This window comes from Panulirus ornatus, chromosome 5, assembly GCF_036320965.1.
Source record: "Panulirus ornatus isolate Po-2019 chromosome 5, ASM3632096v1, whole genome shotgun sequence".
NCBI lineage: Eukaryota > Metazoa > Arthropoda > Malacostraca > Decapoda > Palinuridae > Panulirus > Panulirus ornatus.
Window position 1 is genome coordinate 1,913,454 of NC_092228.1, and position 21,961 is coordinate 1,935,414.

The following is a 21,961-nucleotide window of genomic DNA, read 5'->3' on the forward strand; positions in this document are numbered from 1 at the left end:
ACACTGGCTCATGGTGCCGTGTACACAGTACACTGGCTCATTGTGCCAATATTCCCTACAGAAGGGTAGCGAGGAGCAGATGCAGTCTGGGTCATGACAGTGTACACACGTGAGCCAAGCTCAGACGAAATTATCAGCTCCAGTGTGTCTGGTGATATAAGTGTACACACTCTGTGTGTGTGTGTGTGTGTGTAATGATCTGTGTTGTTTCTACCAAGTACCTCAGGATATTTTATAGTAATTTCCTCTGGTTTACATAATTATTGTTCTTTGTGAACAGAAGAGGACGTTGATCTGTAAAGTCCAGACTGTTTAAGGAAAATTTTACAATAGTTGTAACCATTCTTAACAAGAGGAATTGCCCCAGGAAGCCGGTCTTGTTACAGTAAAGAAAAAATGTGGGAAATATCTGAGGGGAGTTCCCGGAGAGTTGCCAGGTACCACTACTTATGCTTGGAGTTTTGCCAGGTACCACAACATGTCCATCACGAGACGAGAACAGCGTTAACATCTTAATATAAGAAAACTACGTTTATTTGTGATTGTTTTTCCCTCTATGTCCATAGTAAAGATGACATACAGAGAACCTGCTGGTATCTGTGGTGGGCAGTGGTGTGGTGCCCCAGCGTTGGCCAGCCTGACAGGTGCCCGCCCTACCCACCCTCAACACACCGACCCTGCCGGGGAAACATGAACTTCATGATGGCACAAGAACAGCAGCAGCAGCAGGACGCTTCATGATCACAGCAAGAGTTAGCATCGAGGGAACTCGGGAAGACGAGGAGTGTGTGGGGCAGTGTGAGTGGCGGGTCCCGGTGGACGTGTGTGTGTGTAGCAGACAGGAGAGGAACTGGACATGACAGAGTAGACAGAAGAGTGTTTCCTCCACGACAGACAGACGAACACCATCATGAGAACAAACAAGGAAACAGGCGAGTGCCACAGTGACAGAAGGGGAACAGTGTAGGGGGCTGACAGATGGAGTCCTCCAGTACCTCTCTGGCACTGCTGGTCGACACATACAGCACATCCCTGGCACTGCTGGTCGACACATACAGCACATCCCTGGCACTGCTGGTCGACACATACAGCACATCCCTGGCACTGCTGGTCGACACATACAGCACATCCCTGGCACTGCTGGTCGACACATATGAAAGCGCACAGTGCCGGCCTGTGGTGACACAGAACAGAGATGCTGGAGGAAGGAGTTAGACGCTCCTCTTGCCTAGCACCTTTACTACCACCTGAGGAACCAGATCAAGGAACCATCCGCAGGGTAACGAGTCGAGAATTACAGATGAATGGCGGAGAATTTCTCCAGGTGTTGCTCCTACTGCTGGACGGACGTGGAGGGGGTTGGGGGGGAAGGCGTTCCCTGGGTGAAAGTCTAGCTTGAGGCATCTTGTCTGGGCAGCAGCCTCCTCTTCCTCCTCCTCTTCCTCCAGGAGTGACTCACATGACCGGGACCCTTGCCTCGTCCCAGTCAAGAAGAATTCATGGAAATTATAACAGAGTCGTGTTTGCTTCCATCATCTTTCTCCCGACCATTAACCAGAGGTGACGACAACTTGTAGAAAATAACCGAGTAATGTGTTTTGCATGGTAGCAAACATGTCCTCGAGTTAGACATGTCTGTTGAAGTTTAGCAAACAGTTACAACAGTAATGGCACACCGTTTACAGTTTTTTTTTTTTATACAAGAGTAACAGCACTCCCTCCACCACCGATGGTGCCCGATTTTCAAACTGTCCCTCACATTCATGTAGCCATCCACTTCCTCTTTGTCTGTCTCATTCATCATATTTTCTTCCATATTCCTTCTCATGTGTTGTTCCACACAGTAGGTAGAGTACAATGTAGTTGGGTACTGAGATATTGCCATGTGTGTCTATGACTTACAGACACCTGAATGTTGAGGTGCTGGGTATGATGGTCTGACCTTTGACCTAACCCTGAAGTCACACCACCACCCATCTTCCTTCAGATATCTTTTATTTTCTGAGGAAATAACACATCAACTCGTGTACCATTTTTGACCTTGGATGTAGCATGACGGTTGGCAACTGTAACTAAAACAAATCATCTTTTTTCCAGGATGTTGTCACTGGTGATACTGGTGCTGGCCTGGACGGGGCTGGAGGCAGTGCCTGCCAGGGAGCGGCAACTCAAGCCCTGCCCAGAGGGATTCGAAGCTGTGGTGGTGGACGGGAAGCAGGACTGCGTGTGTGCCGACTACCATGTTTACTGGCCCACCACAGGGCTCTGCTACCCGGAGTTCACACGGGGTCCTTGTGGTCAGGGTCAACAGCTGGCAGCTAACGAGACGGGTCATGCGGAGTGTCGGTCAGTATGGGTCATGTTTGATGTCAAGGTTTCTTCCCCATCAGCGGGCTGTTAAGGTTACAACATATAAAGACAATGTTCGGGTCATGTAGGCGTGGGTAACACACTTCAGGAAGCTCTCACGTTATACGTATGATATTTCTGACGTCAGTGGTTATCTCTGATTATTATTGTGGGTTGGTGGTTGTGTAGCTGCCCCCGAGCTAGAACTAGTTAGGTTACTCAGGCTTCATGGATGGTGCTGCTGTCTTGTGTGTGCATGTGAAGGAATTCCATCGTCAGAGCGGAGTCTTACAGGGCTGGTTTTTATCCCCACTTATATATCGTCATAATCGATTTTTGTCATGAAATAGACTGGGAGGCCAAAGACAGAAGGCATGGACTAGGTAGACAATAACTAAACATAGTTTATGCATGTTGAGCTCATCATCAGGAAACGTAGTATATGTAGCTACTGTTAGATGATCTATAGAGAACTTGGAAATATTAAGACTAATGTATGAATGACCAAAACGATGAAAACGCAAAATTGAGCTGGTAAATGTTGTCAGACACAGGTATACTACTTCGTTTGGGTATGAGTGCTGTTGTGAATGTATTGTTGATTCATAAGACACAGCTGACTGAAAGTTATTGACTATTGACCTTGTTTTATAATAAAAAAGTGTGCAAATATTGAAAATATTCCATTGCAGATATTCTGTACTAGTTAATACAGTGTATTCTAAATTGTATGTTTAGCTTCGTCTTACAGATTTTGTGCATAGTGATGTGTAATGCACATGCATCTTTGTGTTATAATATGGATATATGATAGTGTATGATGATACATGATAGATGTCTGACTAGTCCTGTGTTGCAGGTGTCCAGGGTTTTGGGCCAGGTGGACAGATGGGGCTTGCTACCAGGAGTACACGCAGGGACCGTGCCAGGTCGGGGAGCTCTTCATGGGTCGTGGACCCTCCACTGATGGTTTCTGCTCCTGCTCTCCAGAGCTCATCATGCACTACTTCCGCTCTAATGGTCACTGCTATCCACTGTATGAGCAGGGCCCCTGCCCCAAGGGCCACCTCCTCAAGTTCGACTACCGAACGCTGGAGCCCGTGTGTGAGTGTCGTGATGGATACATGCTTGAGGATGACGGTTCATGCTACCCTCTGAACACTGCTGGGCCCTGTGACCAGACTGCATGCGATGGCATCAATTGTTACCTGCGGAACCTTGACACTCTCAAGACAGAGTGTAAATGTCTGCCTGGGAACGTGACCACAGCTGATGGTCACTGCTTTGAGCCATACTCTCGAGGACCCTGCCAACTGGGAGACTGGCTTGTGTTCTCTCAGCCAGGCATTGCTGTTTGTGAGCGCAAGACGCACTGCACACGCTTCGACAACTGGTTCTACTGGACACCTGATCAGCGATGCTACCGTCAGTACTCTCGTGGCCCTTGCGCAGCTGGCCAGCTATTCTATCTGGACTCCAACACTGGCATCCCCGGTTGCCATTGCCGTAAGGAGTGGACACCCTACTACTGGCAAGAGGATGGTTCCTGCTATGAGCAGCACTCTATTGGACCCTGTCCTGATGGCATGTATTTCAGCTTCAATCAGACATCTGGCCAGACAGAGTGTAATTGCTTCACCTCCCACGTGCTGGATGATGAATCCAAGACCTGCTACGAGCGATTGACTGCTGGGCCATGTCCTGAAGGCCAGTTGGTGGTTGAGGATCCTGGCACAGGTCGCCTGGCCTGTGACTGTGATGCCAACATGACGGGAAATTACTGGGAGGCTGATGGCCAGTGCTATCAGCACTTCCTGCAGGGCCCATGCCCCCAGGGCCAGACCTTCAGGCTGGACAGTATCAGAGGCAGACCTGCTTGTATAGTATGGGGCTAACTAACTCCCTGACCCAGCTTCTCATACTCGGTACCTTCATTTCTTTAAGCTGCACCACCACCATGACACATACTACACAACACCATACCACAAATAGTAACGACCTGTGTGAACCACTGAAGACTACAGTTGATATAACTCTGAGACCATCAGAGTTTCCCTCCCTCCTTTGGGTCATGTTTTGTCCAAGAAAATTTCCCTGTAGTTCTCTGAACATTTTTGTAAATAGACTTGTTGAAAATTGAAGTCATTAAGATGGAGATAATTCAACCATGCACTCACATGTGTGTGGGTACATGCACATGAGCACAGGAGTAAAGAAATGGTACATGCATACAAGGTTAAAAGACGGGGCAACATGAGTGCAGAACTCTCTTCCCCTGTAACACTTGATTAGTAATCACGCACACAGACACACACACACAGAAACACGAGTGAAAAACTCTTTCCCTTTAACATACATCTAGAAATCACACACACACATGGGAACAGACTTCATACACCCTCTCCTCAGTTAGGTTTAAGTGCGCTATTAGTTCTTAGGTTCCTATGGATTTGCTATGATTGATGATACAAGGTGGTTATGTATATAATGTATAGTGCTAGTTGGGAATGACTGCATCCTGGCCTGGGGAAGAATAGCAGCAGGCATCATTAACCTCTTGAGCATAACATATCTACTCTTGAGCATGACAGCAGTACTCATGGAGACAACTTTATGACACTTGATCACTGTGGGAGAACCCTTGGGCACGATGCCATCAAAGGCCAGGTCATCCTGCCCAGCGGTTATGCTTTCATGCTCAAGGGTTTACAAAAGGCCAGCTGTGACACCTCTATACTTGTAGTGTCACATCTGCTGCAGGGAATCTGCAAAAGGCACCCTCATGACACTGATTTGTGTAATTGAATCAGTGCTTAGTGGCTATAAAATTCATCCTCTTTACCAGTATGGCAAAATGAGAATATTCCAGTTTATATTTCAGAATTCATAACTTTTTAAATGCACTGTAACATTAGATTATCATTTCCATATTATGTGATAAACACAACAGTATAATTTTTCTCTGTCAGAAAGTAGCAGTCTGGATTAAATCTTAGTGTTATAGTCAGTGTGGGGTAAAGATTTTTGTAAGGAAGGCAACTCAGTCCCTTGAGCTGAAGAAAATAGTTGGATAAGCAAAATGAAATGTTAAATTTGTTGAAAGGGTCACCACTTGCTGGGAGATTCCTCTATCCTGTCAATTATATTCTGAAACACATTTGACTTTACTGGGCAATACATTCAGTGTTCCCATCTCATTAGTTTGTGTAATTTGTGGCATAGCATTTAATTGAGGTATGGTACTTTCAAATTGTGTACTTAGCAAACAGGTGAATACCTATGGACTTAAGTGATTCAATCACTTTTAATTAAGTTGTTTAAGTATGAGATGCTTTGTTTAAAAAAAGAGAAAAGAATCAAATTGTTTATGAAGTATTGAAAACACAATAGCTATATCAATATCAGTGTGTTAACCCAACCTTACCTGATCTAACTTAACTGCATGTAAGAACAAGCTGTTCACAGATGCTGCCCTTGTGTAAAAACTAGTATTTTTTTTCATTGCTTCATTTGCAGTTGCCATGCCAATTACTGAGAAACGTATACTACATAGGTTGCTCAAACTTAGAATACTCAAGCTAAGAAAAGACAGAGTTGCTGCTACTGTTGCTATCATCAGAGGTCATGAGTTGGAAACAGTGTGATTTATTTTGTTTGGATCAGAAAATTAATTGTATTTTGCAAAACTGAAAACAATGCCTCTTGAATGTACACAACAGTATACACTGTCTCTTAAATGTCCCCAACACCTGATGTCTGGGATCTAACTTCAAAAAAGTATCAAATACCCATTGCATCTCCTTACAACATCACATACAAACTGCATTATTTCTTACACCATATAACCAAGGGTAGAAAGGATGTAATGTATATATATGATAACTCTACTTATAATCACAAAAAAAATTTCTTAATTTGAGTGATTTCAGTGTGCAGAGAGATGCCTTTTCATTTGTCTGTCTAATCCATTAGAGCTGAAATGTTTTGCTGCTGAGCTTTGACGATAGGAGCAGCCACAAGCAGTTTGAGGCTCTTTATTCAGCATTTGCATAGTCATTTGGCATTTTTGTAGAACTGTTCACCTGAGATGAGTTTTGGGTTGATTTGGATATTTATTTAGTATTAACAAAGAAAAGCATACATTCAGCAACATTGCCTTAGAAAATGAATAATTAAGAGATAACATGGGTAGCTTCAGTACATAATCAAACAAAATCAAAATACTGTATTGACTAAACTCTACTGTCTATTTCCTCTACAGTTGTAAATTCATTATTACAAATCATCTTTCAGGTATATGTACTGAACCTTGATAGAGGTTCCTGCCATTTATTATGTCCAATACATTTGTTACATATAAGGAATATTGAATTATATATTCAAATCAACTTCTAGAATGGCTTTTGATCCAAAATAGCTGCATTCTTAATTGTCTGTGTTTAATGTGAGTACAGACATTTGTATTCAGATCTGAAATGGACTGTTATGTAGATGTCCACATCTTAACTTGATTATATTGACATACTCTTTAACCTTTAAGGAGTATACTTAATAAATATCCAAATCTAGAATGTTTATTAACAAAGGTGCCCACTGAGATTGGATATCATATCTTAGAGTCTACATGAAAAGTTAAAACTGTAATAGTATTAAGAAGTGTCATGCATAACAAGCTCAACTGCATAACAAGAAGTTAGGGAATATTTCAAGGGATGCTCATTAGAGGGAAGACTGGATAGAGGGAGATCCGGACTTAACAGTCCGACATTCAGATCTCACACCCCTTTATATTTGTATATGTGTTGTACAAAATCCACCTCTTTAAGTTGGATCATAGGCTATTTCATCAGCTATAACTGAAATCTGAATATTCTCCAAAGCTCATTTTATATATGGAAGTAGTTATTGAACAGTTTCAGTTGTCTTCCCTGTGGCCCAACATGATCCGTTACTGTTATATTGCAGTTAGATACAATATAATAATTTTGTTTGAGAATAAATGGAAAGCCCAGAGAAGAAAAGTGCGAGTTGTAACAAGGTTTTTGGCAACCTTTCAGGATATTAGTGAAACTTTTCAGTAATCACTTACATGTATACAATGAGCTTTGAGGGGAGTACAAGTGTTAGTTGCATCTGATGTAACAACCTTTGATCCAGATTCATCCAAAGAGACAGACTGTACTGCATATATATAGATATAAGAGGACTTGAGGTTTGAATATATTACCTTGGCATGTCCCTATCTCCCCAATTATCCTTGAACTATCTCTACTTCTTGTTATACAGATGAGTTTCTTACGTGCTATACTTTTTGATTCTGTTGCTGACACAATTAGATGTTTCAAGATTATGAACAGAACTAAATTAAGTCTCTATACTTAGTGTAGGTTTTTACATTTAGAACATATACAGATGCAGATATATACAGTGAATAGAGATGCAAGCGAAGGTACCTCTATGTAATATGAACAAACAAGGTATTTTCTGTCATTCAGCTACAGCCATGGATGTTTTCACCAAGGATGGATACCAGCAGTTTTCTTTAATGAATGCTAAATAGCTGTTATTGCCTGTAATGGATACAAGATGCAGTTATTATTGTGTAGTGGATTTAAGATAATTGCCAATGTATGTAATGGATACAAAATGAAATTATCATCTGTAATGGATACATGGATAAAAAGTATAGCTATTACTGTCAGTAAAGGATGCTCTACATCTAGTGCTCCAAAGTGGTTGAGGATGAATAGAATTATGCTATCTTTTCCAGCCAGTAGAATGTGGACAGACAAAAAACCCATATTATGGATATTTTGTTTCTTGTTTTACTGTCGTGAGTGGTGCAATTGCCTTAATGCTACTCCTTAGTTCACCGGAGAGGCAAAGATGATTGGAAACCAAGATGTCATAGCCTGAAGCTTTCATCATGCTTAGAAGATAATGTAGTTGCTTCATTTTGGTTTTAGATTTTGTCAAAAATGCTTTCCTTGCTGAATGGTAATCTAGCACGAAGCAAGTGCATTCAGTTATTTATTTTATTAGCGTGGTATTTTATTTTCATATTTGATTGTATTATACATAAACTGTACCAGGTTCTCAATCGTCTTTGGTTGTTTGATGAAAATTTACTCTTTAATGATGTTAACTTTATTTCATACCTTCAGAGGTTTACCTTTATTTATGTATGTCTGAATGTATGCAAGGATGTGTGTTCATTTCTGTGTGTATGTATGTCTGACATATTTTCCATAAGTGCATCTGATCATGAGTTATGTATTCAGCATGTGATTGAACCCTGTTTTATTTTGTGTCGAGCAAAGCTTTTTGTGGCTAATGAAGGCTTTTTCATATGAAGAAAAAGCTTTACTGGGCTTCAGTGAAACTGTACGAGACTCTTGAAAGGTGACCTGATGTCTGAAAACAATAATTCTTTTCAGAATTTTTTTGAGTCTCAGTGTTAGGATTATACAAATTCTCATAAAGTATTGTGCAAAACTTCTCCAAAAATGTTGCAAAGCTTTTCTGTAATTTTTTTCTGGGACGAGACGAGTTGGCAAAATGAGCTCATGAGTTTTAAATCTCCAGTATGAATTATTTGGAAAATATAGAAAATTTTGAATTCATGTTAGAGCAGATTGATGTGTCACAACCATAATCACATATGTCAGTATAGATGAACTTAAAATCAAGTTTACACTGTTAAAAGGAGTAAAAAATTAATAAGTTGAACCCTATGCCATTTGAATTGTTTAACTAATGATTGGAAACTCTTTGTGATTGGTCCAGTTCGTCACGTGATCACCACTGTGTTGTAGTAGCACCAAAAATATGTGATATACTCTTTGAATAAAGGATTTTCCAAGAAGATTGACAAGTTGTTTTTATTTTTCTCTGTAGTTATAAGAAGTATGCAAGTAGGGAATGAAGCTTTCTTTTGCATATCTTCTTAATCTGAAATGAAGTCTTGAGAACTTCATATATTCTAAAAATTGAAGTGTTTACAATATAGGTAGTAAAGTAAGTGACAGAGGAGAGGTTGTTGCTGGTAGCTTCAGGTTAATAGAAACCACCTAATGCCTTGAGCAGGATGGCCTGATTATTAATCTTACCTAAAGATAGATTATGACCATTACATTATACCCAAGGGTCATACCATTGTGCTGAAAGGCTGTACCATCATTCTCAAGGGCATTTTAATGTAACCACCCATTGGTCCAACCAAACCCCAAAATTGTGTAACATTTATCAGTAGTTCAGTTGTAGATAAAGACAAATTCAAATGATAAAAAGAGACCAATAAGGGCATTTCACACACTGACTAAAGTCGTTGAGCACAACTTAAAGTAAAGCTCCCAACCCTATGAGAGGAAGGCTCAGTCTTGGATGATACGTGTAAGAGGAAGGATCAGTCTTGAATGATATGTGTAACATTATTTGATAAAGAATAATTGCTTCAAAATTTTCAAAAATGGACATTCACTGATCACTATAGTTCATAATCATGCGTAGTACTTCCATCACTCACCTCCTCTAACAGCAGCTAGGTCGATCCAGAAAAATGCTCACGACCTCGACCTCCCTCCTCCTGTCGTGGCTACAGATCTGAAACGGATGTTATTAAGCTGAAGCCCTGACGTCACAGTATTCATAGCCTTAATGTAGACTTGTATAATCTGTTAGCACCATAATCACAACAATCGGTAATGATGAAAATGAGAAAACTACGACATCAGATGTAAGCAGGGATGGTTGAAAGTGGTTTATATGCACAAGACTTGTAGTAAACGTGCAAGCTGTACCCATCGAAAATAAATGTTCAGATTTATGAGGAAAATTATCCTATTACTCCCAGTTAAGGGTAAACTTTAAGGAGATGACTAGTGAGAAAAAATTGCTGTAATTTCATAGTCAGTATCATAATTACACTTTGAAACATTTGGAAATAATATTTATTCTATATATTAAGTATGATTATCAGAAATTCTATTATGATTTCTTAGCTGAATAATTCCATATTAACGAATGAACCATGAGCATTCTCTGTTCTAAAATGGATTCTCAAGAATGTTATTATATTCATCAGCAGTATTCTCTTTTATGAGATTATGCTTTAGAAACACGATCAGTTAATGAGACCGTTAGTTCTTATTTTTTAACATTAAATAGATTACCTCTTAAACACTGTGATAATCTTTGATAAATTAGGGCATTATTATCCCACTGCTTAACCGATGATGTGATGTAATTCATGTATGTAACGTACTTATCTAAGGATGAATTACCGATGTAATTTCTAGATATTAGCGCCATCTATATGTTGTATATCAAGGTTCTCCATACATGCCACATTTGCTATAAATTTGATTATACTCGTTCCCATTGGTCCATCTGGAGCAACTATTTTCCTTCACTTTGGAAGTTGCTTAATATCACTACAGGCGGTCACTGCTGAAGTTCTACGCCTTTGCGACAGGAAAGTTTAACGTGTTATTGAAAGGTTATTATTTCTACAAGTAAGTTGTGGTTCAGTACTTTATGGCATGGTGTAAGTGATTGAAACTGCAGCATGCAAGTTGTGTGCGTCTGGTTGAGGATTTGATGTTAAAGCTAAAACGCTTTTGTATGATCGCTATGGCACTCGAGAGTGAAGAGTAATCATCTCAGATTTTGTAGGTAAAATTTGTTAATGATACTGGAACGTAATTCCGCTTTGCGACGACTCATAGAAATAGGTGAGCAAGACCTAGATGAATCGAGTTGTGAAGAGGATGAAAGCGATGTTGTTTGATTTGAACAACCTTATGGCTGAGGAAATGCCTTTCCATATTTTCTCCTGGCCATCCTTGATTATTATGGGCTTCTTATCCCATAGGTCAACGGTGTATGAGGAGTAGGTCATAGGTCAACGGTGTATGAGGAGTAGGTCATAGGTCAACGGTGTATGAAGAGTAGGTCATAGGTCAACGGTGTATGAGGAGTAGGTCATAGGTCAACGGTGTATGAGGAGGAGTAGGTCATAGGTCAACGGTGTATGAGGAGGAGTAGGTCATAGGTCAACGGTGTATGAGGAGGAGTAGGTCATGCAGCCTGGACCGTTGGCTGCAGGGGGGGGGGGGGGGGGGGTTGTCAGTGGGCATATTTGAACCATTAGTTGGCCAGGTGTATGTTTATGGAGATCCTGGATATTTTTGAATGATAACCATCTATCAGGCCGTTGTTGGAATAGCCATTGTGCTAGTTTTCTAGAATGTTTTTGAATGCCAGCAGCCATATATGTGGTTGGGTTGCAACAGCCATGGTTAGTAGTAGATGTAGGATGTGTTAGTGTAGTTATATATTTTGTAAGTAGTTGTTTGTGCAATACATTTTAGCACACGAATTTAAACGATCTCCTTTTCTTTTAACCTCTCATTTTTATTTATCGGGTAAAGATTGTTATATATATATATATATATATATATATATATATATATATATATATATATATATATATATATATATATACACCTTTAATGATGGAGATATTCGTTGAAGCTGTTTCTGTGAAGAATGACAGCAGTAAGTGTAGTGTGTTTGAGAGTTGAACAGGGTTAACTGACGTAGTCAGGACATCTGGGGAAGATAACGAGAGAAAGACTAGCAGGATATGCATGTCATTAAGTGAAGGGGAAAGAAGAGCCCAAGATAGTGGGAGGATGGGGTGAAGCAGGTTAGGGTATCGGGGCCTGAACCTTCAGGAGGAGGATAGGCATACATGGGATAGAACGAATTGGATTGACGTATTGGGTGAGGAGGAAGAGTGACCTACTGACATTGGGTCGAAACAGAAGTATAAAAGTGGCCAAGTTGAACTATAGTCTATAGGACTTGGCTGTATAAACTAGGCTCACGTTTCAGTACCTTAAACATGACAGTAGAGTGGATATGTGCAAATGAGGCCATCGTCATTTGTTCCTGATACTTGCTAAGGTGAGAAAAACAGTTTGTAGTACAAGTTGATTATAGGCTCTGAGTCATACAGTGCCATAAATATCAGTGGAAGAAATGTGTTCGTACCACTCATCCTGTTCTAGGAAGAACTAGTGACAGGTTTAAACTGGTGCCTTACTGAAAATAGAGCTGAAGGAAAAAATTGAGAATATTAAAACAAAAATATAGTAGCGTAAGGGGACATTCACATTACCTGAGGGGCAGGAGTGATTTTGATAAAGGTAAAAGTAAATTTTGGTTAATCATGCATGTATGTTTTATTCTGTAGGATATGACACACGGGTTTATAGAAATAATGAATGTACCTTGCACATTCAGAAGAATGCCATTATTATGACTTACTAAATGCAAGTGGGCTGATATGTGAAGATTTCTACACCTATTCAAGACAAAAAAAAAAATGTTTAGTGGGAATTAGCCATAATGAAAAGGCTGGACAGATGGTTTAATATAGTTTCAGATGAACCCAAACTAGACATATCTGGAGTTTGTGACAGCAGAGGACAAAAATTGTTGTATATGCTAGTCATTGAGGCTAGCTATTTTTTCATCAAATATTTAATTTGCCATTAAAGCTTGGCATTATTATCAGCGCTGAATGTTGAGTGATTGTATTCTGCAATATTGTCGTGTTATGAGAGCAGATCAGTTGTGGGGCATGATTTAGAGCATTGTCTTTAATTGAATTATGATGAATTTGAGGTAAAAGAGGTTATGATATTGGGAAAGTGTTGGGTTAAACAGTGTAGGAGATAGTATAGTACACGTAAGACATCACCAGAACCTATAAATTCCTCACATAGTAACTGAAATGATGACAAACATATGCAAATGTTAAATTGTCAGTATCTAAAAGTTAATTAATTGCATGGCTAGACTTTGGAAAAATAAAGAATTTTACTGATTTCTGATGAATTTCTGGGAAAGTTGTGGATGTCTTGCTTTTCAGAATTTCTAATTCTTCACTTTACAATTCTCATTACTTGTTTTCCTTTCAGTTTCATGTGTTGGCTGGCTGGAATCTTTTATATCTCCTCCTCAGTGCATTCCTAAGCTCTTCATGACTTTTTTTTGTTGAACCATATATCTGTTTCAGTTCTCTTGTATCAGCCATCAGGGATACCCATGTTCCGACCTCTTCATTGTAGATTTCACAGAACTTTTGTAACATTGGTCTGTACTATTATTGCATGACTGTCTCCTAATCAGTACCTTTAAAATTCTTGATCAGTTTCCATTTAGTTGCAATATCTATACTTTCTATTTGGCTTATGTGCACCTTTGATCCCTTTCACCTCCACCAGCATATATTAAGAAACAAGCATTGTGTGATGCCCTTTTTTTATAGTAGCACTGTACTTTATATATTCTGTTTCCATGCTTCCATTTAAGATAAGGTTAAGTAGAGATAGGATATCATTCCCCCTAGTTTTTGTATGCTTTTTGTCATGTTGATGCAGGAAGTTAGTATTTCCATGACTTAGAATTCCGTGGGAATCGAAGTAATCCCTGTTTTTTCCATGTAAATAAAATCCTTATTAACTGCACTTTTCCATCCCCTTGAAGGGAGTGCCTCATCTCTTCCCTCAGCACTCTCACTTTTCCTCCTTTATTTTTTATGTACACTTGTCTTGGATCATTGCTTTTTTTAGAAGATGAAGAATAAACTTGAAGTATTATTTTACACATCATACCCACATTGATTTTACCCACTACACATTGCCTGAAGTCACCATCTTCCAACATTTTCTGGAATTTGATACTACTTCATGTCAAGAAGGCTAATACCCCACCCCTCTCGTATTTTCTTTGTATTTTCATTATGGATGAAACTGTATAGGAGGTGAATTTTCAAAATGGTCTTTAAGTGATGGGTAGGTCATTGGTATACTTAGGAAGGGGAGGCAGAGAGGTAAATGGGGCAGTTCTTGGAGGTGACACACCTGAAGTGGCAAACTCTGAATTGAAATAATTTAAGTAGTAGCAGTTTTAATTTCCATATTTTCAGGTGATGCCACCCCGTAGAAAGAATGCAACTATGCCTGCTGGTAAGAAAGGGAGCACAGGTGATGATAATTTTCATTCAGAAAAACTTCAACTGATCTTTGATTCAGAAGATGAACAAGATAGCTCAGAGGCAAGTTTAAGGAGAGACTGTACTTTGTTATAAGTAAGATCAAGCAATGATGTGACCTGGAGTACAAGTGGGGACTTAGAACAGAGAATGATGCTCAAGGGAATTAAAAAGCATTTCTGTGATAATATTAATCTGATGAAAGGTGGGGATAAATGGGTATAAGCTTTGAACACAGCCTTAGGTAATATCAGCCCCTGGTGATAGGAGAGGATGATAGGTAACATGCCAACAAAGAGGTAGTTGTAGCTATTGTCCACTCCAATTCATCTGACGATATTTGTTTATGTAGTTTATGTAACTTAATCAAAAGACGCTGAATTACAGGGTAATTGGTCATGTGTTATAACTTTTGGGTGATGCCAGTTCACCCTTGGGGTGTCTACCCATTCAACAAGTATACCTTCTAGGATAGATTTTCATAAATTTCAGCATATACCAAAAAAGATTCTTGATTCTTGATGTCTCAAGAAACTGAAAATCACAACAGTTGCCTGAGCACTTAGCTTTCACCAGCTGCTGCATATTAGTTTCAAGCTTGTTAAGTGTAGTTTTACATTGAAAGGAAGCATTTTATGTTATTGTAAAACTTTACACCCTGTGTTAAATTTTCTTTGATAATCAGAGTGACGGGGAGGATTATGTTTATGATGAAGAGGAAGAGAGTGAGGAAGTAAAACCAAAGAGAATGCTGCAGAAAAGAGTGGCTGCTAAGGTAAAAGCTGGGTCCACGGTTGGGAAGACCACTAAGACGAAAAAAGAAAAAGCAACTGTAGACAAGCTAGAAAAGAAAACGGGGAAAATTGTGAAACCAGCTAAGGCCACAGTTACCACCTATGATATCGTCTTGGATGCCCTTTCCTCTAGTGAGGACAAGAAAGGGATGTCTTTAGAGGCCATCAAAAAATATTACATAAGTAAGTTTTTGACATAAGAATTTTATATGTTTTGGGTGCAAGTTGATTAGTGGAAGCCATGATAGATTGTTTATGAATAGTTCTTTATTCATTACTTTGAAATGGGTGTTAGGGTTTTATTGATTAAAAGTCTGAAAAAAATTGTGTAAGGAATGACTATAAGATACAAGTGATGAGAAGCAGAGTAAGATTGAGAAATTTGACCAGGGCATGCTGAAATGGTTTTGACTTAAGAGGATGAATGAAGAGTGACTGACCAAGAGGTTACCTGTATCAGAAGGGGAGGGGTAGACTGAAGGAAATGGAAGGATGAAGTGAGAGACTTTGAGCTTTTAAGGACTTAATATTGAGAAGGGTAAAAAGTGAGCTTAGAAGAGAGAGACTTTGAGCAATGTGGTGTACAGTGGATGATGTGGTTTCACTGGGCTGAACAAGGGTGTGCGAAGTGGTCATGGTATACCATAGAATGGTCTTTGGGGCTTAGTTGTGAATGGGGACTATGGTTTTTGGTTGTTATGTATTACAGCTAGAGATTAGATGTGAACAAATGAGGCCATTCTTCTTTTCCCATTGCCACTTTCTTGATATATATCAATGAAACTGTGCTTACTTTCACATTTTAGTCATACACTCATTCCATGCATGAGCAGTCTGTCTCACACTACTTTATATTGTTCTTTGGCTGTTCATTTCCAATGTATCCCACTTCCTTTCTTCATTTTTCAAGACCCAAAGTTTGAATAAGTGTAACCTGTTGGGATTAATCTACTTTCAAGCAATCCCACCTTCTCCCTAACTGACATTGTCCCCAACTCCTACATAGGCTATTGCACCCTCGACCTTAGCTTGTTGACAATTAACTTGTAAATGAAGGAAAAGGTATTGTACCTGGTAAAGGCACACAAACGCAACTGCTAGCTCATTATAATGATGTATGTGAAACTATTGAGAGGGAATGGATATTGTTAGAATATACAAAAACATGACAAAGTAAATTATATAATTGTAGTTTTGGTGAATTATACATGATAGCTGGAGATTGGGTGTGATCACAAGTGGCCTTTCTTCTTTTTCTGGCACAGCCTAACTAATGCAGGAAATGACTATTGAGTATGAAAAAACTAAAGTAGGAAAAAGATTCAGCTATGGCAGCAGAATTGATTCCAACTGCATTCCCATGGAATATGAATTCTCTAGTAAATATGAAAATGGTAAATGGTTCTTTTTTTTACTTCATTTATCAAGGAAGAACCATAAAGTTTTTGTAGCTGACATTAATTAAAAAAGATAGTTTAATGGTCTGATGCCTGCAGAATTGCATAAGCTTCATCTGTTGCCAATTCCATGCTCCTTACTCTCATGATGGTGAACTAATTTCTAGAACTTGGATGAAAGAACTTCCAGATTTAAATGATCACTTGGCAAGGACTGAAATTAGCCTCTGTACTCAGATCTGGATAGGAATACAAAAGAGATTATGATGAGCAATATTGATGACATGAGTTAGTAAAACAGTAGCAGATGAGGAAAACCTCTTACACTCATTCATTACATGCTCAATCCTCTTCACACCTCATCCACAAGTATTTAATTTCCAATAAATCGTCACAATTTTCCATTCTTTTGCATATAGCACCTGTACAGTGCTGATGGGACTCCTATACCAAACATACCCTCTATTTCCCCACACTTCTGAATGGACTAGGACCATTGCCCTCAATCCCACTTTATTTCTCTTTATTCCAGCTGCAGCTATGTCTACTCAGAGAAATGTAAAGCACTCCACTTCCAACAGGGACTCTTAATTCATCCTTACTTGCATACCAACCCAGTGCTGAACCTCGTAACCTTACTTCATATTAGATATTAGATTCTAGTGGAATAAGACAGAAATCTTTAAACTCATCATGAGCTTTAGAATTGTTTCTAGTAGGATATTTAATTATTTTACTTTCCTTTGTTGCTAACCAGTTCACCACCCAGAGAAGGAATGGAGCAAGGTGAGGATCTTTGTAAAGAAAGCCATGTTGCGAGGCCTTAAGGAAGGAAGCATCATACGAGCCAAAGACAGTAGCGAGTCTCTTGGGGTGAAAGGCAGATTCAAGGTGTGTACCATGACCTCGCAACATTAAGGTGAGGTTTTCAGTGGGATTTGAGGTGTAAGTGCATGTGGAAGATGTGTGCTGTATTAATTAAAAAGGGTGTAAATTTATAAAGTAAATTTGTAAAGTAAAGTTAAGTAAAGATATAAATGTTCAAAACATTCTTTATGCATTATAAAAAAGGTACCAAGGAGCATTGCATATTACGTTGCATTGGTTAGAATCTTAAACTGCTTTATGTACATGCAAAGCATGTCTTTTACTTTATTGCAATTGGATGTAGGATGACTGGAAATATTTGTGCCACCTTCACCAGATGTACTGATTGTGCTCAAGTAAAACAATCAAACAAAAACAATAAACATTGGGTGTTTATATGTAAATAGTGAAAATTATAGCTTTTGAAATGCAATGAAAAGAATAGTGTGAGAGAGTTGTGTGTCGCCTTAGATAAGTGACGTATAAAGGACTGACCTTTGCTGTAGTTTTAAAGCTGGTATATATTGAATTTGGGAAAACACTGAATGACATGCATGAAGTAGTGGGAGGATGGTACTGACTGTGGTTCTTTATAGTGATTAAAACAATTGCAGGCTTAGTTTGTATTTTGTTTATGGTCACTTAGGATTGGATTTACCTTAATGAGTGAGAATGAATCGTTGTTGACAAATTCAAGTTGTAAAGCGTAATATTGGAGCAAGTAAGTTTACCACCTGTTGATTCCTGCCTTTGAAAATATTAATCATGAGTGATTGAAATTGTCCTAAGAAATTATCAATATAATTGTTAGGTACATTTAACGATGAAGTGATCGAAATTGTCTTGAGATATGACTAGTACTGTAATTTTATTTAGATTTGTTAAGCATTAAAGATAAGTGATGGTTTTCAGTGCATTAATTGTTGAAGATATTGGTTGAAATTGTCCCAAAATTTGATTATTTCTTTGCTATAGGTACATTAAATGTTAGAGTTTGTTTACCCACTGTTTGGTGTTAGTTGGATGAAAACTAAGATGTATGATAAATGATGTCAAGGTTATCTTCAAGAGAATGTGTGGGAGAGAGTTATTTGGATGGGTGATCAGTTTTGTTTAGGTAGCTTTTATAGGTTGGTATTATGGTATTTTGAATGACTTTGAGAAATATTTTGTTACTGAGATCATCTTGTATGGGTATTGCAGAAGTATAGTGAATGCTCTTTGATGCTGTTTTTTTAATGGGCAGTGAGTAGGTATTCTTTATAAGCACTGGGACTTAGGATGGGGAGGGAGAGCAGGGTTGTAAAGAGGACTCCCAAAGTAGGTACCCTGTTACTTGTTGTCCCCTCCCTCATTTGAGTGCATGGTTTTTTACTGTTTTGCAAAGCAGAGCGTTATATTTGTTTGTCCATTAGTTTGAGTATTCTGATCTTGTGTACATATTTCACGACCTTTATTACTGGACTCCACCTGCAGTGTGTTATGCCATGAGTGAGAAGTCACATTTAGAGAGGTTGTGTCTACTTCAGTGGACAGCAAGGTGTAGTTACATTAACTTCATATTCCAAAGGAGTCCATCATCTCCCTACTACTACTACTTGGAGTATAACCTTGAAGTTGCAGGAGCCCCAGAAAAGGGGTCCTGGTGCCATGTAATTCGTAATTAATTATGTCATAACTGGTTGATCAGAGGTAAACCAAACTTGTACTACAGATACCATATAAAAAATGTACACCTGATAAAGTTTTAAAGAATCAGTAGAAGTCATTCATATTGGTTTTTACCACAGTAAAGATCGAAGTGGTTACAGTATCCTAAAGTGCTACAAAGAGTCTATATCTTGTAACTCACCAGCTTCTACTTTTCTTGTCTTTGCATTATCAGTGCCACAGTTGTGTTTTAACACATTCAGAATCTTTAATTGGTTTTCTGTGATGGCTTTATCTCTGTCACCTTTTAAGGATATGCAATTTTTGTAGGCTTTCACTCGTTTTTCAAAATGCTCTTAATGCATAGAAATATATTTTGTAATGATCTTGGGTTGGTATTTAAGTACAAGTAAGAGCACTTTGGACGATATTATATACCATACATACATTTTTCTCCAGCATTGATGAGAACTTTTGTGAGTGGAGCCTTCAACCAAAAAAAAAAAAAAAAAAACTTGCTCTGGGTTTACATCAGTGATCAGTGGTCTGATGTAATTATTCCTTTCCATTTCAAGGTGTAAACAATATATGCAGGTTGGTGAGTATCATTATGAAGGACAAACAAAGATACTTGAGGGCAGACTGATGAAAACTTGATTATGGCACAATACGCAATCAAACTAATTCAGAAACATGAATGAGGGACAATGTTCCTGAATCACTGGAGAATTTTCTCCCTAGATGGATGTTTCTTGAAACTCTGTAACATGACATTATAGTAATTTACTGAATCATTCCAGGTAAACAAAAAACATCAAAAACCCACTGCTAAGAAAGTCAAAGATGTTTCTGTTGCCAGCGAGTCAGACCAGTCAAAGAAAAAATTGGCAAAGGTTGTGGATTCGAAGACTAATGTTACAGCAAAGGAAGGTGTAGTAAAGGCCTGTAGCACATTGCAATTCAAAAAGTCCACAAAGAAAGCTAATGAAGTTAAGGAGGAAAAGGCCTCAGGGAAGGAGAACAAAGTGCCTGGTAAACAGGGTAGACCACCCAAAAACAAACCTGGTCCAAGTGTCAAGACTGCCAGCAAGAAACCTAAGTCTGTCTCGTCCAAAGTTTTGAAGTCAAAGACTGAAGGACAAAATATGTCACATAAAGAGTTCCATAAGGGAAACAGATCTGTTCCAGCTAAGTCTTCTAAAAAACTGAAATAAATGCAAATTATGGCAAATTACCCTATGGCTTATTTTTTATATTGGAACTATTCTCAGCTGGACAGATGAATAGGATACAGGTGTTATTGAGATAGCATACTGACATTTCCTAGAGTACACTTTCTTTTTAATGTTTCTTTATTACTTTTAAACTATGCTTTTATGATATGGAAATCAGAGACTGAAGTTCAAAATATGTCAGATAAGGAGTTCCATAAGAGAAACAAATCTGTTCCAGCTAAGTCTTCTAAAAGAATGAAATAAATGCAAATTATGGCACATCACCATATGGCCTATTTTTATATATTGCTTTTCATGGAACTTTCATAGCTGTACAATTGAATAGGATACAGATGTTATTGAGATAGCATGCTGACATTTCCTAGAGTACATTTTCTTTTTTAATGTTTATTGCTTTTAAATTAAGCTTTTATGATTTAGCCAGGTTGCTGTTATAATAATCAAACTGGGGTTACTAATTACTTCATTGCTTTAATTAGTACTTTAAGGTACTGTGCTTTTGGTTCCTTTTATCAAAGTAAGAAGTTTTTAGGTTCCACATTTGAAAGTTCATTGAACCTTTGTTTTAGATGGACTTGTTTTATTCTAGGTGAAATCAATAAAACCCTTTTGCATGTTACATTTCTTTATCCTATCCACTATGCTTTCATAAAAAAAATGCAATGAAACCATACCTCCCATTCCACAACCAGGTGCCACAGACCTTTCCATGGTTTACCCCAGATAACATGCCATGGTTTAGTCCAGTGACTACACATTCACCCTAGTATGCCACATCATTCCAGTTCTCTCTATACCTTGCACGTGTTTCGCCTAGTTGCTTAAAATCTTTTTCATGCCATCCTTCCATCTCCAATTTGGTCCCTCCTTTCTCTGTGTTCCCTCCACTTCTGACATGTATATCCGCTTGGTCAGCCTTCCCTCACATTCTTTCCATATGTCAAAACCATTTCAGCTTAATCTTTTGCTATCTCATCCACACTCTTTTTGTTACCACACCTCTCTTACCCTTTCTACTCAATCAAACCAATACCATTTATATATTATTTATATTATATTTTTTATTATACTTAATCGCCATTTCCTGCATCAGTGAAGTAGTACCAGGAAACAGACGAAGAATGGCTCATCCACTCATGCACTGTATTTTTTTTTTTTTTTTTTTTTTTTTTTTTTTTTGCTTTGTCGCTGTCTCCTGCGTTAGCGAGGTATCACAAGGAAACAGATGAAAAATGGTCCATCCTACCCACATACACATGCATGTACATAAGTGCCCACACACGCACGTATACATACCTATAAATTTCAACATATGCATACACAGATATATACATATATACATATGTACATATTCATACTTGCTGCCTTCCTCCATTCCTGTCGCCACCCCATTGAAATGTTTAGGTATGTTTATGTGCGTGTGTGGGCGTTTATGTATATACATGTGTATGTGGGTGGGTTAGGCCATTCTTTTGTCTGTTTCCTTGCACTACCTCGCTAACATGGGAGACAGCGACAAAGTATAATAGATGAATAAGAATATAAATGTCCATACCATGCACATATACATGTCAGCATATACATACACAGACACATACATATATA

At 38.6% G+C, this 21,961-nt stretch overlaps 2 protein-coding genes across 8 annotated transcripts in view; both read left to right on the forward strand.

Annotated features, from left to right (window-relative positions):
• Positions 1–9,223, forward strand: part of LOC139747109 (uncharacterized) — a 180,103-nt gene extending 170,880 nt beyond the window's left edge. For all 3 annotated transcript variants that reach the window (XM_071658941.1, XM_071658952.1, XM_071658962.1), the window contains 2 exons: positions 2,098–2,346; positions 3,209–9,223. In XM_071658941.1, the coding sequence (XP_071515042.1) occupies positions 2,098–2,346; positions 3,209–4,244 (1,285 nt within the window). In that variant the 3' untranslated portion in view covers positions 4,245–9,223. The remainder of the gene's footprint in view (positions 1–2,097; positions 2,347–3,208) is intronic.
• A 1,510-nt stretch (positions 9,224–10,733) lies between these two features.
• Positions 10,734–20,970, forward strand: LOC139747110 (uncharacterized). Of its 5 annotated transcripts, none has more exons than XM_071658988.1 (5): positions 10,734–10,846; positions 14,348–14,476; positions 15,099–15,390; positions 17,362–17,495; positions 19,922–20,970. In XM_071658988.1, exons 2-5 carry the CDS (start codon positions 14,351–14,353, stop codon positions 20,333–20,335), a joined length of 966 nt encoding a protein of 321 aa, XP_071515089.1. In that variant the 5' UTR covers positions 10,734–10,846; positions 14,348–14,350; the 3' UTR covers positions 20,336–20,970. The 5 variants fall into 5 exon arrangements, with proteins under 5 accessions (XP_071515089.1, XP_071515079.1, XP_071515119.1 ...); XM_071658978.1 differs by having other exon boundaries at positions 10,735–10,862; XM_071659008.1 differs by having other exon boundaries at positions 10,752–10,862; positions 14,348–14,387.
• The last annotated feature ends 991 nt before the right edge of the window (positions 20,971–21,961 follow it).